Source organism: Sprattus sprattus, assembly GCF_963457725.1.
Source record: "Sprattus sprattus genome assembly, chromosome: 2".
NCBI lineage: Eukaryota > Metazoa > Chordata > Actinopteri > Clupeiformes > Clupeidae > Sprattus > Sprattus sprattus.
The window spans coordinates 47,604,359-47,630,293 of NC_137921.1; the positions used below are offsets into that span (position 1 = coordinate 47,604,359).

Here is a 25,935-nt window from a genome sequence, read left to right on the forward strand (position 1 = left end):
AGTGTTAACTTAAAGAAGGCTTTGTCAACAAGAAGCTAAATATATGGTCAATTTCTGATAGACGTCTAATAGGCTATAGAAAATAACGAAAACAAATATATAAATTCTACTCCGTCGCTCGTCCACATTTGGAACGCAGATTTTCACAGCAATGCGTGCTTTTGACGCCCTCTGCTGTTACGCAGACGTGTCCTATTCTCTGCGGGTTTTTCTACAGACTACAGCGTTTCAACAGCTGTGTACCCCCCACTTCTGCAAGCTCAGCCGATGAATTGTTGATGTCAGCAGAGCAAAGCCCCCGGTGAAAGTAAGTTTTAACGAGCTTTACATGTGTGATATTTATTTACAGGGCTCCGTCGCTTTGCGGCCCAACTGAATATGAGGCTAAAATCACAGAAAACTTTGAAATGTTGAATGCAATTACGCAGTGACTTATCTAGCTGTAATTAGCAGAGATAAATGAGGGTGGGTGTGGTCTCAACCTAAACACGGCATAAAACAATGTTGGTCTCGTAAAATTCTTATTTGTACACTAATGCAAAACATGAACATTTGCGTCAAGAAGTCATCTGGAACTTTGAACTTCATCGTTCACTTGTAGTTTGTGTAATTGTGGAGTGTGTTAATGTAGTTGTGTGATGTGTGTAACTTTTATATGTTTATTCTTTTTCCAAGTAAAAGTTCAAGTGGCATGATTAACTGTTCTCCAAATACAAAATAAGTCTGCCCAGCTCCACTATTTCACTTAGCTGGAAACAAACTTCAACAGTGTTTTGGTCAGATTCCTGCTTTATTCAATTGAGTATCCAGAACCACATATCTTGTTTTTTTTAATGCATTTACATTCACAAAATGTTCTTTTCAACAACAAAATTATTTGAAAATATTATTTGTTCTGGTTTAACTCTTGGTGTGTACAATCACACAGTAGACTACCCTTACAGTCTACCCAGTCAGTCATAGAATCCTCCTCAGGTACTCTCTGATCTCAGTACCCTAACAGTATGGGTACATTTTTTCTTTCTTTCTTTTAGGCGCTATTAATAAAGTAAGGCCTTTTATTTCATGTTAATGAAGTGGATATAGCTACACGCAAACACTATGTAAACAAACACAGTCTTTATTATGAGTTTAAAAAAAAATAAACATGACAAACATCTTCAAAAACAATAAATAGAGAGCGCACCATAACTCTTCCACTCTCACCTCTGGCCACTGCAAAAGTCCCAAGTGGCACATTCCTGAGGAGGCTCCTCAAAACTCGTTAAAGCCCAGTAACACTAACACGCTTTGGGTCACGCTCACGCCCACACTCAGCCTCACGCTCACGCTCAGGCTCACACTCAGGCTCACACTCAGGCTCACACTCAGGCTCACACTCAGGCTCACACTCAGGCTCACACTCAGGCTCACACTCAGGCTCACACTCAGGCTCACACTCAGGCTCACACTCAGGCTCAGGCATGGCCATGAATGATACGGGCCACCTTCGGCTCAGACTCCGTCTCCCTCTTGTGCATGGTGGCACAGCGCACCTCCTCCTTGGGCATCTCCAGGAAGTCGGCCTTGTTGAACCCCACCCACTCGCCGCTGACGGTCACCCCGTGCGCCTGGCACAGCCTCTCTGCCTGGGGTTCTCCCAGTGTCAGCAGGGCGGCCAGGTGGCCCAGTGGGTAGCGGCAGTTGCGGCTGCTGTGCCCGTGGCTGTACAGGAATAGCAGCTGCCGGCGGCTGGCCAGCAGGTGGCGGTGCAGTGCACAGCCCTGCAGGAAGTCCAGCCGGCCTGCCAGGCGTAGCAGGCGCACAGGGTTGTGCTCGCAGAAGGCCCGGCACACGGCCAGTGCCAGGAGCACAGTGGGGGAGGAGCGGACACGGGTAGGGAGCTCCAATGCGTGCTGCATCACACGCGCACAGCCTAAGAGAGAGAGAGAGAGAATAAAGATGAGTTTATCATTCACATTGTACAAATTGGTATGTCCTTTGAGAACCTGACACAACATTGATTTGGCGTATCAGTAAATATATGGACGTTTTAGTCAGGCCATACACTCTAAATGACTACATAGAGAATAGCTATAACTTAAGGACTTTGCCAAAGATGAGCTTGTAGACCACCAATTGCATGTGAGAATGGTAGCAGTGGAAGCATTTGTAAACGGATATGAAACCAATTTCCTCCTAGGTCAGTGGTAAAACAATGTTAAAAAGTACTCTGTTAATAATCAAGTTGAGTAGTCAGTGACAGTAAAACTGTAACCCACCCAGATTGTAGAGCAGGTTGAGGGCCTCAAACTCCTCTTGGTGTTTATATTGGCTCCGGGGAGTGCCCTCGCCCTGTTTATGCGACCTCTCTGGCGCTTGCGAGTTCCTAAGTGCTTGCACATCTCCTGTTGTGTGTGTGCTCAGTTCGTGGCAGTAGTTCTCCAGCAGCCAGCTCAGGCTCTCCTGAAGGTGCGTGTCGTTGATCTTGGGGTCGTAGAGCTGCAGCGGCTCTCCACACAGCCTGTGTGAGGCGTAGATGTGGAAGCGCACCATGCGCTCCAGGATGGCCACGCACTCTGGCCCAGAGGCCCGCTGGATGATCAGGTCCTGCCTGACGCTCCGCAGGCGGTCAAACACAAAGCTGTAAACCTGAGAGACACATCACCACCACACATCACTTACCCATTTACAGCATTAGAATGGTAAGTTCAATCATGTCTGTGATATAGCAAAACATGCAGTCATTCCTGTTCATATTTGGAGATTGACAAAAGATAGATAAAACTGAAAAAAAACTTTACTTTATGGCTCTTAAATACATAAATCTGAAACAGGAAAGCTCCATCAGGTAGGATACATCAAACTGCCTGTCCCATTTTACCTTCTTTACAGATTTGTTGTCATTATTGCTACAGATAAACAAATATCACTGGGATCATTCTCTCTAACCTCAGTCCATGGCTGCAGGGACGGGGAGCCAGCGATCTCATCAATGAGGTAGCAGACTGTTTTGAGCAGCACAGTGGGGGGTCGGAGGTCACTGGGCTGGGTGGCATCCTTGCCCGCGGCCGGACGGGAGTACTCTTTCACAATACGAGTGGGGTCAACCTTTGGCCGTCGTTCTTTCTCTGTGCCTGCAAGCATCTCAAAGCGGTGAAGTCGACACTGGGCCTCCCTATCCTGCAGCTCGCGCTTGGGACACATGGCCATGCAGGTGCCCTGAGGGTTGGTATTGGGCCTCTGGACTTCCTCCTGCCCTGGCTGTTGTGTCCATCCCTGGTTCTGTCTATCCTGTTTGGGCTTCTGTATCCCATCCTGCTGCTGTCTATCCTGGTCTGGCCTCTGCCTCCAGTTCTGGGGCTGTCTATCCTGCTCTGGCTGCTGCCTGTACTGTCTATTCTTCTCCCTCTGAGGTCTCCAGTGCTCTTGCTGTGGTCTACCCCATGGCTCTGGTTGCTCGTCCCACTGGGGTCTCCTCTCCTGCTGGTGACCCCATCCTTGGGGCTCCCAACACTCAGACTCTGGTCTCCCAGCACGCAGCTCACCCTCTTCCTGTTTAGGTCTCCAACCCTGCTGAGCCCTTCCTCTGCCTCTCCTTGGGCGGTTAGATCTCCCGTTCATGGGGGACAGAGATAACTGTATTTTAAAAAACAAATGACAAGAAAGCTTTTCGTTGACACATGTATGGGTTACATAAAGACAATGTAACAAGCCAGAAACTTCCATTTTTGTTCTGGAAAGTCCAATGAAAGGGGTGCTCATAAACTTAATTTTGTTAAAAAAAAAACTTTCTATATAAAATGTATGTAAAATTAGACTGCAGTGCAATGCCACTCAACTTGAGTTGCTGCTGTGATTTAAAACATTGGCTGACATTTTTTAGGCCCAGTAGGTAAAAAAAAAAAGGCCTTAAACATATACAATGCTACTTATCGGATTTTATGGGATCTACCCTTCTCCAGAATGCAACATTTTTTGTAGTAGTAGTATTTTCAACCCTGTTGCATGTTAACCATAAGGCCACCTTATTAATCGCACTTTGAACACAGCAATGCTCTTTCGTCATTACGTATGATTCGTTTAGCTAAATAAAGTTGGCAGACTTAATCAGAAACCATGCTGCTTACTTAAATCTTCCAATCACCAGTGAAAGTTCCACTGCTAGCTATTTGATTTTGCTAGGTTATCGTGGCCGTTAGAGCTTTACTTTACAAGGGCTAAATTATACTCCCTCTTCACACAGTTGTTATTCAGCATATCACATTCTATCGCACCTACAAACCTTTCAGAATGAACTAATACACAATCAAAACCGAAAGCCATCAAATTTGGTCACTCACTAGCTTTGAGATGAGCCTTCAACCATTGGCGTTTCCACATGAACGGGGACCACTGACCAAATGCACATCCGGTGTGCCTTCAAAATAAAGGTCCGCAAAATGAGACGCACCACCTCATGCAATACAAGTGCTTTATTACAATTCATGCTCTCTCTTTGGAAATCTTTATTCATTATTATTCTCTATTATAAAATAAACGAACTCGCCAAATGTATAATAAATCCTTCAGGCCCTTATAGACTCTCAACCAAGGTGAACAGTAGACAGTGCAACAATGAAACATACTAGGTAACATCTACCAGGTGAAGGTTTCACCATTGAGGTGTATTGGCTTGTCAAAAGATCAAAGTCCATACACTATAAGTTTGTTTTTTTGTGCAGTCACTTTTCTACCTTTCCCCTCTTCCAAACCAATGTTCAGCTTCTTCAGGGAAGGGATAAAGTGCAACAAGACATTTACATGTAGTCATATAATATATTTATTGTACAATTTCAGAAAGGTACAAAATCAGACTACAGTCTGCTACAATGCACAGGCTCCTTGAAAAAAAAGGTATATCACATACTTTACATTAATTATATATCCAAAACACACACAGGACAAAAACGGACACAGGACAACACTACACTCATCTATCTATCTATCATACACACATACATACAAATCTACATCCACCACTCAATATGTCTACAGTACACATGATCCTTGGGACCAAGTTACAGTAAAGGCAATTGTGGTCTCAGGGTATGCTGGGAGGTGCTACGAGATGTTCATGGAAGTAGCAGGTTCTCCTTCTCCAAGAGGCTCTCAACAGTCAGCGGACTCACCAATGACGACAGCTCCTGCAGGTCTGAGCCCCCCCTAAAAGAAAAGGGAAAAGACACCACGCTCATTGATCCCTCCAAGTATCAAGTACCAGTATTTCATATCCTGGGAAAAGTTGATTTCTTTCATAGTAGTTTTGAAACCTGACAGCTAAGGGGAGGAATTGAACAGAGAGAGTGCAAAACTGCCTCAGATGTTGCATCCACTTGTTGACCTACCTGACCAGTTGCTGGTTAAGATCCTGGGCTGAGTCCTTTATTCTGCTCAGATTCTCCCAAGCAGACTCGCTTCCCTGATCCACTCCCTTTGTGTGCTGCAGCAGGTCCTCACTTGTCTTCAGACATGACACAGCCTCCTCTGCATCATCATGTCCAACAAAACAAGCAAATGGGTGAATAAATACAGTGAATAGTGTGACCAATGGTTAGTATAAAAATAGCCTTATTCCCAGTGATATGTCTTACCAATCTCTAAATAAGAATCTGTCACAAGGGTGAGCATACACATCTGTCTCAATCGTGGTGATATCCACTTGCAAAAACTGCTCTCGGTCATCTTCCATGTGGAGGTTCTTGACTGGTAGCTCATGCCTTGTGGCATCCACGGCTGTTGACAGCATCTGGTAGTTTTGAGTAAACTGGGAGGTGACTGCAGCCACTGGGTGAGAGAGGGTGAAAAAAGAGGGTGAATTTTGTGCTGAAATTTTGCTGACATTTTTTAAAGTTGTGCTGAAATGTTACAATGATGTCTCCTCACATCCAAAAGTACGTTGCGGTTAACTATAAGAGATGGGTCCCACATTCCATGCCACTCACAGTAAGATGAGAAGACCATCATACAAGTCATACGCCATGATGAACAGCCTGAGTCATGTTCCTCCCAGCTGTGCATGTTTTAATTCAAGGGGCAAAGCACAACACCTAGGAGAAAGATATGCGGAAAGATGAAAAGCAACTGAGAAGTTACCTGTGCATCCAACAGGTTGTTCAGCTGCTTTTGTTTCTCTCTCATGTGATACTGACGCTTCTTCTTGTGCACTGTAACCTGCAGCTCCCTCTCAACCTCCATCATGGCAAGAAGTTCCTTCTCTGCTTTCTTCTTCATTATGTGAGTGTTATGCTCCATCTGAAAAGACAATTCGGTGAGCACACATCCCTACTCATAAACAAATACTACCACACAAATACCTAAAATTATCTCAAAATCTGAGGCTAGAAGGTGTTTTTTTCAGACTTATGTGTGTTATAGTGGATAAGCAATATTTTGTCTTTTGTAATTTGTCTATTCTATAGCACTTTAAAAAAAGCCAACAAACTTGAGATTCAACCAGCTGTCATTTGTGGTCTCGAGCCAATGAAGGCACTTAACTGCTTAAACCAGCATCTCAAACGTTAGCATTTGACCATGTTATTTCTGGAATTTGTACCTTAGCTGTAGTATATGTCAGGAGTAATGTCTAGAGCTTCCTTAGAATGTTTAGGTTCCACTGTTTCTGTGTTCTGGGGCCCTGGACTCATTGGCTTCCATGTAACACAAGATACATGGTACTTGCAAAATATTCCACATTACTGCCACAAAGATCCTATCATGTAGAATTCTTACTCACCTACAATGGCGGACATATCAAAATCAGGCCGCAAGGCATGGCCAAGTAGGATTGTTGACTGCAACACACCATCACGATTTACAGAGTAAAAAAAAAAAACATTCAAACATTTAAACTACTGCTGTTTTTAGAGATACTCCATCTTATCTCTTTAACTAAATAAAAGCAAGGCAGGTTTATGAGTTTAATAGTGAAACACATTCAGAAAGCTGAAACTTCATATATTTCTACAGAACATATCTCCTCAACCTTAGAGTATTAGACATGCACACTTGTGTCATTCAGTCACTGAGCAAATGTTACATTCCCATCCACTCTCCCCACTCACATGTTTCCTGTAATACAGTATTCTGGGACGCCTTTTGAGGAGTTGCGGGCTAGAAGAGAACACAAATGCAAAGGTTCTCCTACATTACGCTAGTTAATAGTGGATACATTGTAAATGTATTCAAGCAGTCCTTAACAGGAGGGAAGAAATCCCACACAATCTATTCGGTACTGCGAAGATTGTGACAGGCTACCGTTTCAATAAGACCTACCTTGGGCGGAGGTTTCTTTCCAGTTGTTTGCATGTAACGAGATTTCACGGTGTAGCTGTAGCTGTGGTGCGGTACAGGCAATGAAGTGTTAGGATAACAAAGGTAACCAAAGGCCGTATGATAAAGTGGTACTCTGTTAAATTTAAATAAACAAGTCACTCACGTTTAACCCTTTTCCGTGACCCACTGTTTCCACTGGTATTTTCATTCCCTGATATCCCACTGCAAAATACAAGTTAACTGTTTACATATTTATTTACAGCAGACCATTACTCAACGTAAGCAAATAAAGTTGACTACGAAATATGATTGACGTTAGCTACAAAATATGACTGACATTAGCTACCAAGACATGAAACAGTTCATATAAAAAAAAATGTCCTTCTCAAAATGGTATTAGACATTCACTTGATCAACTAAAATATAAAATAGCTAGATATTTGGCTCAGCATTGGTGCAAGAGCCAGCTAGAATGGCTACTTTTGTTATGGCCCCCGATGTTGACATCTATGGAGGATTATCGGGGCCAAAACTAAATAAATAAATAACTAAATAAATAAATAAATGAATGGTTAAATACTTGGATAAATACATAATTAGATTTATTTATACCTACATTTATTTATTTATACTTACATATATTTATTTATACTTACATATATTTATTTATACTTACATTTTGTCATACATTTTGTCATACATTTTGTCAAACATTTTGTCATACTTACATTTTGTCATACATTTTGTCATACATTTTGTCATACTTATTGTCATACTTATTGTCATACTTATTGTCCACGGTGTAACTTGCTTGCAGCAAAATAAATCCGTCATCCCCCGTCACCAAGTCAGGGGGCGGGTTAAAGCCTCTGATTGGTGGTTCAACTTGAATTGACTGTTTTTGACTAATTCAAGATGGCAGCACCCGGTGTGGATTAAATAACTGGAATATTGCATGCTACAGTAGTCGAAATGTTGGCTGTAGCTGAGGAGATGGAGGCAACTGCAATTCACATTGTTTTTAAAATCATATTGAGGGCTTCGCTGAGATTATATCAACGGTATCGGCCCTGACTGACACAGACATAGATGAAAATGTGTTCACGATCCTCAGGTAGCAGATGAGGCTGAGTGATGGTCATACATCCTGGAGGTGGTCGTACTCTGTTCGATCTTAGGCTGGCACAATTGAACACTTCGCACTCTCTGGCCTGAAAATACAAAATATTGCGAACCTATTTCGAGTGTCCAAGCGCACTATCAAGCGACAAATGCAGCAGAGTGGTATCAGGTATTAATAAGAGTAGACTGTGTCTGTGTCAGGGGTATAGATGTTCGGGATCTGGAGAAAGTAATGGGTAAACGTCCCTTGTCATGACTAAAAGGAGAGCTCCAACTATTAACTCTCTAGTCTGAGAGTTGTCATTTGTTGGGGAGCTGTGAGACTCTTTCTCTGAGACTGTTGTAACGTCATTACTGCTTGACTGTCACTATGTTTACAGTATTGTGCCCTATAAAAGATGGTCCTCCGGCCTTCAGAGCGGAGAGAGACATGATTGAGACCTAAGCCTGGTGTTGTGTTGTTTTTTATTGTCAGAGGTCTGGGTTTCTCTCCCAATCTACAGATTGATAAACGTATTAAAATCCAGAACTCAACTGAACGTAGACCCCGTTTATACGGTGGGAAAACGTATATATTTTCATGCGGTTTGGCCTTTCATTTACGAGAAAAAACGGAGGTTTTATCACGGGAAACGATCATTTCTAAAAACTCCGGCCAAAGTGGAGATTTCAGGAAAACTCAGTTTTTGCGTGTGCACTGGGTCAAACGGAGTTTGCGTCACATATGCGCCTAAAATGCATTCGTGATGTGAGTGTCCTATATTTACTGTTTACTGATCATGCTGTTAACGTAGTGCTCATTTATACGTTAATGCAAACGCAGGATTGCATTCTTTCAACCCTATAACTGAATCTCTCAACCCTTCCCCAGTGTGTGACTATTGGCTTTAACAATGGTATCCCCTGCACTTCCACCAGTGGACTACGAGTTTTACATTCCATCTTGTCTACCTTTTGTAGCCAAATAAACGTAAAGGACATATCTAGGACTCATAGCCAATTTAATGGATTAGCAGCCTACTTATGCAAACCTACAGGTTTAGCATAGTTATGATGGCGTTTGGGGGCGTATATGCGGGTTCATGTAAACAGAAAGTTTTTTGGAAAAAGACCTTGTGTGTACGACGTTATTTTTGAACGGAAGGGCAGAAATATTCTCTATTCTGTAATTACCCGGCTATGGTAAATGTGGTCTTACTCTTAGTCATCCGTTTATGAAGAGACGGACAAAACACTTTCTTCATCACTGGTGATTCAAAAACTGAGGACATAAGAACCATGCTACAGCGTAACATTCTAATAGCAGCCTGATGCAAACTATGGAAGAGATAGACGTGATGGGGTAACGACAGCGCTACGACCTGGCTACGACTACTACGGCCAGTGCACCCAGTAGGCCATTTCATAACACTACTAGAAATACTACTAGTAGTAGACGAGTTGAGGGCCTCTTAAATTAAGGATGCAGCCTCACGCAGCAGCTGAGGGTATGTCTTCTGGGACATTCTGGTATCTTGATTTATTTAAATAATGCTCAATAACTTTCATTAAACTAAATCTGGCGCTTGGCATCCATAAACGCCAAAATTCAGTATCCCTCGAGCCTGATCGACTGGTTGAGCCTGCCTGGTGTGTAACACCAATCAGAGGCTTTAACCCGCCCCCTGACTTGGTGACGGGGGATGACGGATTTATTTTGCTGCAAGCAAGTTACACCGTGGACAATAAGTATGACAATAAGTATGACAATAAGTATGACAAAATGTATGACAAAATGTATGACAAAATGTAAGTATGACAAAATGTTTGACAAAATGTATGACAAAATGTATGACAAAATGTATGACAAAATGTAAGTATAAATAAATATATGTAAGTATAAATAAATATATGTAAGTATAAATAAATAAATGTAGGTATAAATAAATCTAATTATGTATTTATCCAAGTATTTAACCATTCATTTATGTATTTATTTAGTTATTTATTTATTTAGTTTTGGCCCCGATAATCCTCCATAGACATCTAGCATCATTGTTACATTTCGTCACTAACAGGAGCTTTATTTCCTGTGATAGCTCAAATAGACCATCAGTGGTCATCAGTTTTGTACCTAAAAGGTGGTTCGGTTCCGTTTTTGCCTTATGTTTCTACAGGGATAACAGCCACACCAGCACAACCACAACCAGATTTCACATGATGTCACATTTTACATAATTTTATATTTGTCATCCATACTCACTTTTTACCATCACCCGGTCTTGTGGACCTCAGCTGAGGTCAACTTTTTGTTAGCCATTCGTAGATTGGCGCCGAATCCGATGCCTCAACAATAAGGGGCCGTCAGGAAACAAAAGTTTAAATACAATATTCCCACTCCATCCTGTTTCAGGTTAGCAGTTAATTGTCGTCAATAACTTGCATCAGCCAAAAAGTAAATTCATCCTTCATCATGTGTATCCCTAAGTCATTTTTATTTCATTTCTCGTTTATTTTTTTTTTATTTGTATTTTTTTAAATCTTGAATCCAGTTTAATTTTGAAATAGAGGTGGAAATGCAAACTTCCGTAGCATGACTTGCTATGATGAGTGTGGCTGGCAGGGGTTTTGGATAGTAACGTTATCAGATAATTTATGTATCTGAAGACGTTAACAATACACAACGAAGTTTGATGAGCTGACCTGGTTTTCACTCATAATGGTGAGTCGACGAATTGTTTGTATATGATTTTAAATTCCTTTTATCTGTGTGTGCCAATTAAATGTATCGGGTTAATTCAGCCTATGTTAGGTAACCTAGTTTTCGAACTTTCTTTTACATTCAGCGGTTTAGTTAACGTAAGATACTTTCATAACTGGGTGACAACACCAGTGTAAGTAACATATTTTTCTTTCACATTTCCAAGTCTTCGACAGATTTTAAAGCACTTGTACAACGATTTTACGCTCTCCAAGAGGAACGCGTGGAGGCTTACAAGTTGTTCAATGAGTAAGTTGGTCCAACACACGTGGATAAAGTTATTCATATTGCAGCAATTCATAAATATGATTTCTTACCTTTGAAAGTCATGCCAAAGTCCTTAAAGGCGGTTAAACAAAAATGTGTATGTCATTGTTTCTTCCTGCACCTGCTGTAGAGACGTTAACATTCTGTGTAAATTATTCGTTCTTATGAGGTCTTATGAACGTCTGATTTACATATATAATAAGGTCATGTCTCAATACATTATATGTAAACTGTCATAACGATAGGTCCATTAACATCAGGTTGTGTGAGTTCGTTATTTGATAACCTTCCATATTGTTAATGAGAAATTATGTATGAGAAAATTCCACGTAAGTAGCTCACTTGACACGTTGGATCAATTTGATTACAGTGTAGTTGTCAATTTTGTATTCTGTTCCCTCCTCAGGGGCCATGAGGCATACTTGAGGACCGGTCCCCACTATGACTTTGAACACTACAAGCAGCTGGTCCATGAGATAGCCAAAGCTTTCGCTGGCCTTTCTAAAGATGTGGTACACATTAAAGAGAGTCTGGAACAAGATTTTGACCGCCAAGACCTAGCAGGGCACCTTGACCAGCTACAGAGCAAGGAGAAAGTCAAGCTTGAGCTGGTAAGGCTAACATCATATGAAGTAGGCCAACACCACCAACAGGTCTGTGAGAGGAGATTCAGGGCAGGAATGTCCACGATTGAAGTGTTGTTTCCAAAGAGAACCCTTATTAAGCCATGGTTATATAACATTGGTCCCATAACTTAGCCTGTTGCTGACAAGAATATATCTTAACTCTGCATTCACTTAAATAATAGTTTGGAATTGTGCAGTAAAGGCTTGATTTAGACTTTTGCTGGCATTTTTGTTGTCCATCCATGGCTGCTGCTGCTTTTTCAGCTTTAAACCATGGAGCTATTATAAAGAGCGTGAAGGCTTACCAATCCCATTCATTTCAGTGACTCGTCAGCCCAGGAAATATGTACATTCGTTTCATGATTCTCAGTTTTTACACAAAAAAGAAGGACCAGTCACTTGAGTTGCACATGCCACATGGTAGATGTTCACAGTACCCAAAACGCTACTCTGATTGGCCACGCTAGTACATAGAATGAAATCAGCCTATGGGAGAAGAAAAAAGTTCTTGGCATGAAAATGGACATCAAAACTGTTTGAAGCAATCCCCCTAAGGCGTGATCTCATGTTTCTTTCAGCACTCTAAATATAATCTGTATTGTTAATCAATAGCTACGTCTGAAGCCTACTGAGATTCTGTAGTGTAATTCTAGACAGGGTACTTATTATGAACTGAAGTGAAAACTTAGACGCAATAATTTAAGGGACTATTTTGAATTAAATAGTGAAAGTGGTACAAGCAAATGTATGATAAATTCAGGAAACTGCATCGATAATGTATAACTCAAAGAGAAAAATCCCCCAAATGTCAAAGTTCATCTTCAGAGTTGCCATTGATGGGAATACACATTATTCATGGAAGGATGAAGTGAGACTGCAAGTTAACATGTGCATTGTTTAGAAAAATGTAGTTAACTATACTGGCATAGGGTTGACTGGGAAAACCCATGTCATATTGTTTGCTTGTAGTACAATATTTAATCGTGTTCTTGCCATGTATTAAATGTTGTGTATTAAAAGTGTTGTCCCATACACTTTTTGTCAAATTCAGCGGTCCTCTAGCTGTCCGTTTAGTCCTTAAAAAAAAAAAAAATCTGGTGTTCGTACACAGTCCTGATTGTGTAAATAGGAAACATAGTGGCTTAAACCAATCAACATGGGGCTTCAGAATCATGGAAGGGATAGGTGTCATTTGATTGGCTTTTGAACACATATCTTTAACTTTTCGCAAAACCGAAATCTAATCGCAGACTGCAACTTATCCTTGTCAACTATAATAGACTAAAATTTAAATTAAATTAAATAGAAATTAGTCCATGAAATAAAAGTTAAACAAACAAATGGAACCACTGGTGAAACTAATTAAAACTAAACAGAATTTCAGATTGAAAACAAACATATTATCAAATTTAAAACGATTTTGAAAATTGAGAACTATACTTTACGCTGAATGATCCCTGAATACAGTTAATCATTAAATCACTGTTTTAAAGACAAGAAATTATACTAACCCAAAGGTTCAGCTGTATGTTATTATTTCTGCTTCCATATATGTCTTCAGTGAGTGCAAGAGGAAGTGACAGTCTACTGTTAACGTCTGGCCTTTGAACTATTTAACAGCTTGAAGGATTTCAAGATTTAAAGGCACCAGATGCATTTTAATATATCTTTACAAGAGCACTCATAAATGAATGTGTCAGCTGTAAAATTGAACTTTTTGTTTGGTAACTTTTCTGAGTAAGCTTTCTAAACATGAGGTCTTGTGTAACACCCTCCCTGGGGAATGCTGGGGTTCTGGACAGCATTTTGCATAAAACATCTAAGAACACTGTTTTCCTCTCAACCACCAGAGGTCAGTTTTTTCTCGCTTTGATGAATTTCTGAGTGGGCACATTCACTTCTCAGAGGCGTGTGGCATCAATTTTAAATTGCTATTCTGACCAAGCTATGCATACATGAAGTGATTTCGAGGAGAACTAATCATTCACAGTATGACATTGTGTTCCTGAGCAGTCTGGGCCTGGCCCAGGGGGTTTCTGTGCTAAATCACCAGAGGAGGGAGATGAATGACTTAAATCCAAACTTATCAATAATGTAGTGGCTTCACCACCTTTCCACTGGTGAAAACTACAAGAATCTTGAATTACAGAAAAACATCCTCCTCTGAAGTGGTTAGTGAATGTTCCCTCCTCTGACACATTTGACCTGGTTTTGTTGGCTGCAAGAGGTTTCTTTTTTGTGAAGATGTTCAGAGGCCTGATGATGATGAGACATGTGCTTCACAGACAGCCAAGCTCCAGCTGGCCAAGCAAACGGCCCAGGACCACCCAGACGAGGAAGGATGCCAGGAGAAGGTTCAAGAGATCAGACAAGAGTAAGACTGTTTTCAACACCAATGTCTCTCCCTCTCTCTCAAACAAAGTGAGGCTTTGCCATTGTCTGTTTTTGTTAACAGCTGACAGTCTGATCTGCCTTCCTCTGTTCCACAGCATTATTAAGAACCAGGAGGCCCTGAGCGAGATCCTGCAGGACTTCAAGTATGACTCCGAAGAGCCCGAATGAGGGAACAGGAAACTGAATCAGACAGACAGACAGAGACAGGAAGAAAGAACAGGAGCGAGTGGTGATCTCTGGATGCTCCAGAGAGAGAACCAGGGTGTCTGATGTGTGGAGGTGCGAGTGGAGCTCTGCGGCCACAGCGATGACACTGACTGATGCACTGCTCCCCCACCACTTCCCCTCTCATTCAGCCTGAATTATTGATTCCTCTCTGGACTCCCTGCTTGTGAAGGGCTGACTGCTGGTGTCTCTCTAATCGGTCCTCTCACCCAGAGTGAAATGGATGTGGAAGAGACTCCTGGACACATGCTGAGTAGGCTGGCATTGATGTATATAAGTACATGTTTTATTTTACAAACACATTTTTGTAAGACATGTAGGCTCCATAAACTGCTCCTGAAAAATGTACCTCAGAAAGTGGAAGTTGCCATGTGCCTGCAGTAAAATAGTGACACCTTGGCCGCTCATTGAGCTCATTTTTTAGTTTTTTTTTTGCCTGCCTACTAAGTTGTTTACACACCCTATGTGGAACCGTTACCTGATAACACCGTCCCCATCATCCTCACTTGCCAAAGCCAGAACATAGAGTGGTACCTTGATTCATGTCACATTATTTCACATAACCTAATTCACTATCTTGTTACAAAAAATGTTTAATAAATTGAGGATATCATCATGAAAAGAATTTCATCACCATTTCAGACAAAATGCATGTTGAGTTGCAGATCAATTTGTCCCATTAGTAAAATTGCTAGAAAATGATTTGTAACATGAACTGTGTAACATATATAAGAAAAACTATTCAGTTTTCCCTTTACTTCCACATTTAAATCATACTTTGAATGTATTTCAAAGAAAAAGGTACAAATTATGGCTTAAATATATTTTGGTCCATGTCCTCTTTATATACATACATTTCAAATGAACTGGTAAAATAGGCAAAGAGTAAAATATAGGTAGAATTGTGTATTTGCTATATTTAAAGATGGTCTGCTACCAATTAACAAGCAATATATACCAATGTACTAAATTCTAATGAGAGCAGAATTTTGATGACTAATTACAATGTAACAACAGGGACATAATAGCAGCATAAAATCAACATGTCGGTTTTTGTTGGTATTGCAGTCCACAAGAAACAAATACTTACATTGATGATTGGAGTAGTATGTTTGTTTAGAGATGCTTTTAACATATAGCTCATGTTATACAATTGCAAATCTTTGCATTTTTGAACGATTAAACCATGATTGTACAAAGGGAAATACGTGACAACCAGTGTGCCCCCTCTCACAAATCTCACAAATGTAATGGAACTTAATTTCTATTGTCCAGGATTTTAAAATCTTGCCATTGCACAGTGCAGACGTGTGAGCCACTGCTTGAGTGTAGTAGGCTAGCTGTGCAAATGTGTGGTCCTCTGCTCCCCTCTTGTTTTGAACCTCCACACAGTCTGGTGAGAGAGTACCATCTGAGCCCATTTCACACTCTTCTGCATCCGAGTCTCTTCCTACATCTTTCATACCCTGTGAGTCCTTCATCTTTGTGTGTGTGAGGCTGTGTGTGCTGCACTATGATTTATCACCTTGCAGAATCTGGAATAAGGAGAGAGCAAAGATGCAAACATTGTACTACTGTTCCAGGAAGCTTCATAGTCTGGGTGTGAGGACAATACACCTGAAAGTTTGTTTGTGTGGGGAAAATATTTGGGTTTTGATTCAGTAGGAGAAATTTAAAATCACACAATGTGTCTGTATTAAGGGTCATTTTTCCTCTGGTGAATTATCAGAATCTGAAAAAAAGAAAAACTCATTTACATGTCATCTTCAAACCCATCTTATCCAGTGATAATTACAAAACAATGTGCCATGAAAACCAACAAGAGGTGGACAGGAGATTGTACTTAAAATTACAACCTTTTCTAACCCGTGTGAATTTGACTTCGATTACCACACCCTTTTTGTTACTGCATTCTTGCTTTTTTGAAACAAGCACGGAATGGGCCACAAGGCTGGTCTTATTTAACCGTGTTCAGCAATTCTACAGCTCCTCAACAAGCAACAAGGTCATTTTCAAAGCTCCCCGTTTTCCTCTGAGTCAGCAGCAACATGAGGGTCGCCTCAGAGAAGAAACTAAGTAGGTTACTGGCCAGGAGAGAATCGCAAGCACTGAGCTCCACAGAACTAGGCCCCAACAGAGAGCCTGGCTGTCATCATTTGGTCTGAGTTACGATGGGAATCTAGGCTTTGCAGTCTCCCCGTAAACAAACCTCGAGAGGAACTCATTACGGCGTGTCGTTAATTATGTTTTACATGCTCCCCCCTCTTGTGCATTGTTCTGGTGATCAAGCAAACTTAAATGTCTTTGCCATTTTAAAAATGCAATAAAAGTAAGTCACAATTAGGCATTGCTAAAAGTATTGGGAGAGGGGGGATTAAAGCAGAAACTGGAAAGATTAAGTACAAGATGAACACTGATGGATGTAGCTCTCCTCTTTGTAGGATGATGGCTAGCAGAACAGTACATTCACACTGGTAGGTACCTTTCTAAAGTGCTCTCTTTCTCTTTAAACCAGGTGATTTAAGCCTGCACTTTCATCAGTATCTACGCCTTATTCTTTCACTAACAGAAACCTACAGTAACCTTATCTTATCGAATGCTGTTGACCTTCACATGACAATGAAATGCTTAACGGGGATCCTGTATCAAGAACATTATTAACAACTAAGTGAAGTAATGATGTGTTCATCAGAGTGACTTCTTACTGTGAATTTCCATGCCTGGACCTGCTGCCTTTAACAAAAAAAGCCTTAGAATGAACCACCTCATTCCCCCATTCCAAACAAAATAACAACAAACATTCACAGGAAATGAAATTGTGATCACCGACCTGGTTGCGTGTTTTTTGGGACTTCTGTAGCCAGGCGCGCCACTGGTCGTAGAGTTTGATGCTGACGCTTCCACAGCCTGCTGCGTGTTTGCGCACCCAGCCTAGGAACTGCTTCAGCTCCCGCCTCAGCGCCGCTGTCTGCGCCCCCGACTTTGCGTCGCACGACCCGGTCAGACGCTCTATAGGAGACACAAGCACATGCGATAATGACATTTTGAAGAGACCCTCGGATTTTACATTTTTAGTTTCTTAAAAGAACACATTTAAGCATCCTGACTCAGAAGCTGTCAGAAACTGCTATCATCGGCTGGGATTTTGTTCTGTTTCTAAAGGAAAATATCTTCATTTCAGCACTCACTGTTGGATCCAATATCTCCCTACGTTTCACAAAACAAAGAATCTCACCAATCACACCCTTTCAACCCGGGATGATCAGCGTTTAACCACTCGTTGAATCTATATGACATTTTTTTCAGTTTATTTTTTCTCTAAGAATAAATCCACTGTTTTGTTCTCTGTTTGTGTTTGTTTGTTGTTTAAAAGACAACACAGTTTAGCCCTGAGGTTTGTGGTGGCAGCAGGGGACAGATACAGGCTAGAGTGTAGTTTTTACAATGACAGTCATCTAATGAGGGGAGAGAGAGAGAAAGGGAGATGGAAATGAAGAGAAAAACAACAAAGGAACAGAGAGAAAGACTTAACTTGTGGGAGACCACAGAGGTCTGAGGCAAGGTCTGGCTTTAGACTGCCGGGCAACTTTCTAACCCATGATTGGCGATATTCCATCTCGTTACCAAAATGTGTAGGAAAAAAAAGATTTTTAAAAAAAAAAGGGGAAAATAGCATCTGAGAACCAATACCAACCTTTCTAGAATTTGTACTGCACTGAAAGGAACAACAACCCCACTCTTCTCTCTCTCACTTTCTTAAATCTGTTTCCATTGAAACAGGTTTGATTGACTGGCAAGTATTTTTTAAAGATTATCGATCGTTTGAAGCACTATCTTTAAGGCATATCAATCATGTCCGTGTGTGTGTTAGTGGTGTACCCTAGCTATTCTAATGAAAGATGACTATCATCCCGTGTTTGATCTTCTCCTTTGTTGTTCTCCGGGGGATTGCATACAGTTTAAATGTGAGTTTTATCTCGGGCACAGTCAATCCGGAAGAAATCAGTAACATTTGTAGCTGGTTATGAAGACATGACCATTTGTGGTTCAGCCAGGTCAACGTCAGGCCCTTTTAGCTTCTGTAAAGTATTGAAGTCACAGCCAGCATGCAATTCATAGAGTATTCAGGTACAGGGGAAGTTCAAGGGTACCTTCAAACATGAGATACTTTGAGGCAATGGGTGAGTACAGCTTTGAAATATGACTTTCTAAATTGAATTAGTAATGTCTGACATGATGTTGATGATGTAAGTAATCCCCTTAGCAGCATACCACTCTGAGGGGTCGAGGCAGCCATCGGTGGGCTCCAATCACTCCAGATTCCTGGTTTCCTGGAGCCATAGATCCCAACCGGGTTGCACCTAACCTGGACAAAATACACAGTTCCAGGTCTGAGGCCTGCTAGTCGGCAGAACGTCTGGTTTCCCACATTCTCAACCACCTGGAGGGGAATGAGACACACACAGAGTCAATGATGTCATACACACCAACTTTGGGTCAGCATGTGACATCCCACACTTTTGGTGAAAGGGTGTAATTTGAACTGCAAATAGCAATTCAGAAATGAACACAGAGAATAAAGAGAAGAGAATAAAATCCGATTAGATATGGTTAAGATGTGATCCACTACATTCAACTAAGTGCTTAAACAAATCCTTTCCCCAGCACACAAAACACTATTCCTAGTGTCTTGCATTCAGTTCAATTACGATTAAATACAAAATGGAAGGTGCGATGCCATTAGCACGTCGATCCTGTACCAATGTACTACAAAAAACAACAGTAACAGGAATATTTTATGCTCTTAACCATATTGACATCTGTGGTGAAGATGCATTTCCAACATGCATGGTAGGTTGTATATAAAACTTATTTTTTTCTGTTACTGCATATGAACGGGCCATAATTATGTGTGTCAACCCAATGTTATCGTACATATACCATATGTACTGATTTTACAAATCAGTCAATACATTTTAGCGACTTTTATCACATGGCATGCTGGGTATGTTCATTTAACCATTTAATTTGACATATGGCACAGATGCACCAGTAGTGCTTTTCTCCATACTTGTACAGACAAAAACATGTACAACATTCATCTCTAACAGGCAGAAAGGTAAGAGGCCCTGTGACCGTCCCAATTATGGCCCTAATGGAGTGGCCTTATACTGTATATATCACGAAGCTTAACAACAGGCCTGGCTGTTAATCGGACTCGCTACTAAAAACTGAACTCATTATTTCAATGTCAGGGGAAACGGTGGCGGCATGACATTCAACCAGAATATTTAAATTGACATTGTAGCAGCAGCAATGGCAACTAATTTGCCATTTGATTCCACCCCATCCCTGCTAAGTGCACACACACACACACACACAAATGCAGTCACACCGATTTATACACACATAGCCACACACACACCTTCCAGTCTGCACTGTCCTCCAGCCTGTAGCGGATCTGGTACTTGGCCCGGAAAAGAAAGTCTCTGAGGGCAGAGGGTGTCCTCCAGCGCACTGTCAGCTGGTCCGCCAGATCCCCCACACGATTCACCTGCACGTCAGGCGGAGGGTCCGTGGTCACTACAGACAACAGAAAGTTACACAATTTCAGAATTGCTGTTATACAGAATCACTTCAGTCCAAAATGTAATTCTTTTGAAAATAGAATAATCTAAATCATTAACGATATTTCGTAGGTCTTCTTTATCATTGTTCAGTGTGGATGCTCATATTGTTACAGTTAGTAGTTACAGTTGTCATTATAGTTATCATTGGCAGTGTGGACAAAGCTTGAAACAGGAGAAGGGACAAAGTGCAGACGACACAGAGGTAAAGACCACTTTATCCTACTGAATTTCCTTCATTCTAAATTTTAAAGTCTAATTAAGATCTTTGCGATGAGATGTTTAAAAAAGTGCTCGCAATGATTTTTGAAAATATTTATCGAACTCACAAGCAACCTGAAGCTTGTGGGAGAAGCAGGAAGGATGTTATTACAGAATACACAATCTTATCAAGGTACAAACAATCTGTTTCCAGACTAGACAGTGAATAATTTATTCATTCCATCCACAGGCAGAGACTGACAAGCAAGCCTGTATTTCTTTGAGGGGGGCTCTAACTTCAATGTGTTTTTATCTTCACCTACTCTTCTCTTGTAACACATCTACCTCTTTGTCGATTTCTTCCTGTTGTTCTGATCCCGTTTCATCGAATCTGATCGTTTTAAATCCCCTCACTTCGAAACATAATGTAATCAGGTCATCTTGTTTTAAAACCACAATTCCCAACTTCGTGATTTATGCACAAGCTGCTTTGGGAAGTATCCAAGAGTACGTTTTGAAACTGGGTATGTTTTCCACTCAATCACATTTCCAATCATTTAATCTCATTATTAATTGATTATGTGTTGACATACATGACTCATCTTAAATAACCTGCCCAAGAGAGGAATAACTGAACGAATACATTTAAATAAATAAACAATAGGTTGTACTAGTTTTACATTTACTGCATAAGCCATCCAAACCTAATGAAAAAGTGCATATAAACTTAATTGCAGTTTAAAATATTTTTCCCACACACACACACACACACACGAATATATAAACAAACACATCCTTACCCGTACACAACTTAACTTATGAAAGTGCCTTCAACAAATATCAGACTTCGATCTTAGACCTAATGTTTTCAGTACCATCAAAACGGTTCAATTTACAATAGGTACTTCTCCCCTCAAACTAAAAAAAGTGAAGTTAGAAATGTCATGCCTTCTAACCTCCTCAGATGATGCTGGGAGAGCAGAGGAGAGTGGACCCAAAGCAACATACCCACATCTAAGATGTCCAGAGTCACCACGCGCGAGGAGGCAGAGCCAAGCTGATTGGTGGCCTCCACCCAGATCTCGTAAGGTGTGAAGATGGCCAGGCCACTAGGGATGTAGCAAGTATGTATGCCTCTGTTGTAGTCTGTGCACACTGTCTCCTGACCAAACCACCTGCAACACACACCAACGCAGAGAGACTGTATCCTAAAACACCTAATTCACCTAATTTTCCTTGCTGTTGTTGTACGTAATTAAAGACACAATACACAAATGGAATGCACTTCATGGGAAAAACATATTAAATGATTAAATGAGTGACTCAACATTTAGCACACGTAAGTCAGGGGGAGAACTGTTTAGTGTCAAGTTCAATTTAGTTTTATATTCAAGATGGAGACATGAGGCCAACGCCAATGCCAGCTTAAAGTCTCATCAAAATACCCAACATTATAAGGAACAATAAATCCTTTTGTTGTTCATACAGCATTTTGCCAAAACATTTAATAGCACACAAAATAACATGCAATGCACAACAGGGAAATTATGTTTTTGCTAAACCAGACTTTGAAACAGATGTTGCACAGATCGAGATGAAGAAATAAAAGGAGAGTATAAAAATTGTGTGTGTGTGTGTAAACGTGTAAATCTATGTGTGTGTGTGTGTATGTTTGCATAAACTATGTGTACACCATCATGGATTTGTTTGTTGGTGTGTGTGTCTGTGTCTCTGAGGGCTTGTGAGTGCTTGTGTTTGTTATCAGGGTCACCTCAGCTTATACTTGAGTGTGTATCTAGTCCTGATGAAGCCCTCTCCAGGTCCCCCAGGACTCCAGCTGCAGGTCATGTCCTTGGTGTTGTGGGACCAGCAGGAAAGGTTCACAGGTCTCTGAGGTGGCACTGACAAAGACACATGAAACATAATTTATAGTATCCTCCTTTTTTACACACTTAGATGAGTGGAAGCCTTAATTACCTTTAAACAAAACAAAAAACAGCAAACGCCACTAAGAGATTGGGATGTTGGCAAACAAAGCCCTCTGGGTTATCATCACTTACTGCCTACATACAGACAGGATCCGCCCAGAACTCCCCCCTTGCGTCCGTGGCACACCAGGTTGTCCCCGGACTGCTGCTGGGAGCCGTTGAGGTTGTGCAGAGTCACGGACAGAGCCCCGGGCCCGAGAACATGGTAGACACTGCTGGGGAGGCGGTTCCCATTGAGGGTCCAGTACAGGAAGCTAGCGTGGACCTCCAGCCCAGGGCTCAGTGTGCAGGTGGCTGTCAGACTAGATCCCACCAACAGGACAGGGTCCTGGGGGGATACCACCGCCATGTCTGGGGAGAGAGGCAGTAAACAGAGCATGGCAGAGGGGGGATTTTTGTGTAAAATCAATCTGATCTGCATATGAGGAACATCTGTGGGAAACCCCTGGTAGCATGTTTGATGTTATTTTGTGTTATGGCAGAAGGTAAGCTGTGTGAAAACTGAAGCTTGTGTTTACATGTTCTTGTTTTTAAGGAAAATACTTCTAAATCTCTAAATCTGGCATCAACTCTACCTTACTCCTTACCACAAACCAGTAAGCATGTCCAAAATTGTCAAATGAAATGTATGATTTTGTTTCACTGTGAAAGAGAAACAGTGATCCCCCACGATTAACACACACTGCTGCAAAAGAACAGCAGCTCAGCTGGAGCCCTCAGAAGTCTGGCTGCGTTGCACAAGTATTCACATACAGATGGATTTTATCTGCCTAAACATTCTTTACCCCACTCTGCTGAAAAAGCCTCCAAAGAAAAGTCAGGGCTCTCAATATCACTAGCCCAATGTCCTGGGACAATCAAGTCGGGCTACCAAAATGTAAACATCCTGTCCAACAGGCTATCAGAAATGAAGACCTATGTGAAAAACAATTCCCACCTTTATTCGCCTTTTCTTCTCTTTTGACTTGCTACTTGGAGGGAAACCTTCGACCACCGAACAAATGAGTTGTTGATCATGATAGTTTGTCCATTAGGAAGTGTACTTGTTAATCAGAAAGGTACTACTCAGGTTGTATATGATGCAAGAGTCCTCTGCCACACCAGCATTACAGACGTAACCACATGAGGAATATTTTCTCAGGTAGATTTTTCAAACTTCAGTAAGATGCATGTTCATATTTAGGATGATTGTTGCTGTCTTTGCTTGTTAGTCAAATGTTTTTATTGCTTCCTCAAACATATCTACCTTTTCTACATCAAAATGGTCCTTTCAATATCTGAAAAATGTCTGCCTGAGGGGCTATCAGGGATTTTAAAAATGTTGCAAGCCCTTAAAGTGATGCTAACTGGGCTGCAATGGTATCAATTTATTTTATGACATGCAACATAAAAGCCATTCAGGAAGAATCTCTCGTCATAAAGTGAAATATTTATGACGACAGAATAAATTAATAGTAACATGAAATCATATTCAGAACATAAATATTACAGATTTTCTATAGTTTTTTGGGGGGTAAAAATTCAGTTAGAAATGAAAAATCTTTCAATAATGGCTTATGCTAATTCAAAAATCAAAGACTTCATTGGGTTGGTTTTCCCTCTGAATACAATGCAAATGATCCAGCACACTATGTGATTAAAACCATCAGCGTTTGAGTAGAATGGTGCATAGACAGTCCTCCAATCAAGTCTGAATCCGATAGAGTTGTGAGCCAAAAACACTGAGAAAAGTGAAGAGATTGTGAGTGTGTGTCTTTGTGTCTGTGTGTCTGTGTGTCTGTGTGTCTGTGTGTCTGTGTGTCTGTGTGTCTGTGTGTCTGTGTGTGTGGTAGCTAACCCTAGAAAAGAGCATCTTGGGTAGTCTGCTGGTTTTACTAGTCCTTTCCCTGCTCCATAAAAAATACAACCCAAAACAGGTTTCTATTGGCATGGGGGAGCATCATAAAACAATAATACTATTTGGGGTGAGAAACCCCAGCAAAGATGCATTATATCTTTTTGGTCAAAAAAGTCATAAAAATGCCTCTAGATTTATGGCACTGATGTCACTTCGAAGGAATGTTTTGTCCAGATGAGACAGTCATATGCAAAATGTAAAACACACCTAAAACACAGATGGACTGCGTAGGGTTATCAAGTCCTCATTGTGCCTTCAGAGCACCAAAACCACATACTGCACCTTTAGAATACTCAGTATGTCTTAACATCAGTCACAAAATCTCTGGATACCACTTGAGCTTGTATTTGGAGAGCCCCTTTTTATGGCTGGATTTATGAGTGCAGGCCTGAGCTGTTCAGAGAACCTGGAGAGGTCATTTCAGGTAGTTTGTCAAATAACTGATTGTTTCGCCATCCCTGCTTGCCCACTCATTTGTGTCTTAAATATGATTGATGTTCATGAGAAGTGCAACCAAAAGAGGACTAATCTGATACAACTCCTCTCCTTTGGGGGATCCAAAGGTTAACGTGTGAAGTTTATTATGCCTGCTCTTGGTGGGGGTCAGAAAATCTTTCTAACATATGTGCCAACGTGCTCCTTCCAGTCTGACAGGACCAAACAAAGAACCTTCCATACAGTAGTAATTTACTGAATGGTATTTAAAAGATTTTAACCTCCATAGAACACTGTATGACATACATAACATTAAAATGTCAACCTTTCAGAATCTAGGGAACTTATTTAATACCTGTGCTACCAACATATCTTTTCTCCTCTGAATACAAGGACAGCTGCAGTGGCATACGCCTCTGTGCTTAAGTTCTGTAACTTTATGAATGAATCTATGACAAATGCATATCTTTGTATACTACACTGGTTTCTCAAAAAGGAAAAAAAATAACCCAACTAGCTTTGAGTGGAAAACACAACTCAATGAAATGATTACCTACAGTTCAAATAGGCCTAAGTGTTGCTTCACAAATAAGAGAACAGTGATGTAGATGAAGATGTGGAAATACAAAGAGAAAAGCCAATATTACAATTTTAAGTCGAAGCTGATTTCTCATATCATCTTTCTTCGAACTCCACAAATGATGGACATCAAGAAAACACATCCGTAGACACTATTTTATCTGACGTGTTAAACTCAATTAGGATTCTCGCCTTGAAGGGTTATTAGGAATGTTATCTGTATCGCCTTCTAACTTTCCACACATTTCTAAGGCATCTTTGCATCGTACAGCTGGGAGGTACATTGAGCTTTTGTTGACAACTTTGAAAACGTGCCCAACCTCTTGTCATCTGTCGAATGGTAATCCGTGTATGCTGCCGACCACATTGCGAACGACCTGTCATTCATACTGCAGTTTTGTACTTACGTGTAGGTGAGGTGAATATTTGATGAAGAAGCAGTACGAGACACCAGAACCAAATCATATTTCTCGTGGAATACTTTGATAAACACGCCGGTCAGGAAAAGTTAAGGTAGGCTACGGTTAAAAATCCATTCCTG

The 25,935-nt window shown here is 41.0% G+C and overlaps 3 protein-coding genes and 1 pseudogene across 4 annotated transcripts; 1 reads left to right on the forward strand and 3 right to left on the reverse strand.

The window, feature by feature from the left end:
* Nucleotides 1-1,264: 1,264 nt before the first annotated feature.
* sac3d1 (SAC3 domain containing 1) lies at nt 1,265-4,373 on the reverse strand (the record flags this gene model as incomplete). The annotated part of the gene is made up of 5 exons (XM_080860259.1): nt 4,323-4,373; nt 2,932-3,618; nt 2,262-2,631; nt 1,488-1,915; nt 1,265-1,402 (listed from the first exon to the last, which is right to left on the reverse strand). Exons 2-5 carry the CDS (start codon nt 3,601-3,603, stop codon nt 1,265-1,267), a joined length of 1,608 nt encoding a protein of 535 aa, XP_080716385.1. The 5' UTR covers nt 3,604-3,618; nt 4,323-4,373.
* A 720-nt stretch (nt 4,374-5,093) lies between these two features.
* LOC308382731 (HAUS augmin-like complex subunit 8) lies at nt 5,094-10,714 on the reverse strand (annotated as a pseudogene). The gene is made up of 10 exons: nt 10,658-10,714; nt 7,453-7,515; nt 7,294-7,348; nt 7,083-7,131; nt 6,751-6,835; nt 6,575-6,669; nt 6,069-6,273; nt 5,681-5,805; nt 5,367-5,503; nt 5,094-5,184 (listed from the first exon to the last, which is right to left on the reverse strand). The product of its transcript is annotated as an HAUS augmin-like complex subunit 8 (transcript).
* A 275-nt stretch (nt 10,715-10,989) lies between these two features.
* Nucleotides 10,990-15,701, forward strand: rex1bd (required for excision 1-B domain containing). The gene is made up of 5 exons (XM_080860531.1): nt 10,990-11,116; nt 11,322-11,404; nt 11,829-12,033; nt 14,334-14,422; nt 14,538-15,701. Exons 1-5 carry the CDS (start codon nt 11,114-11,116, stop codon nt 14,608-14,610), a joined length of 453 nt encoding a protein of 150 aa, XP_080716657.1. The 5' UTR covers nt 10,990-11,113; the 3' UTR covers nt 14,611-15,701.
* A 441-nt stretch (nt 15,702-16,142) lies between these two features.
* crlf1b (cytokine receptor-like factor 1b) lies at nt 16,143-25,935 on the reverse strand. The gene is made up of 8 exons (XM_080833054.1): nt 25,802-25,935; nt 22,556-22,834; nt 22,267-22,396; nt 21,504-21,670; nt 20,093-20,250; nt 18,940-19,108; nt 17,498-17,676; nt 16,143-16,202 (listed from the first exon to the last, which is right to left on the reverse strand). Exons 1-8 carry the CDS (start codon nt 25,857-25,859, stop codon nt 16,179-16,181), a joined length of 1,164 nt encoding a protein of 387 aa, XP_080689180.1. The 5' UTR covers nt 25,860-25,935; the 3' UTR covers nt 16,143-16,178.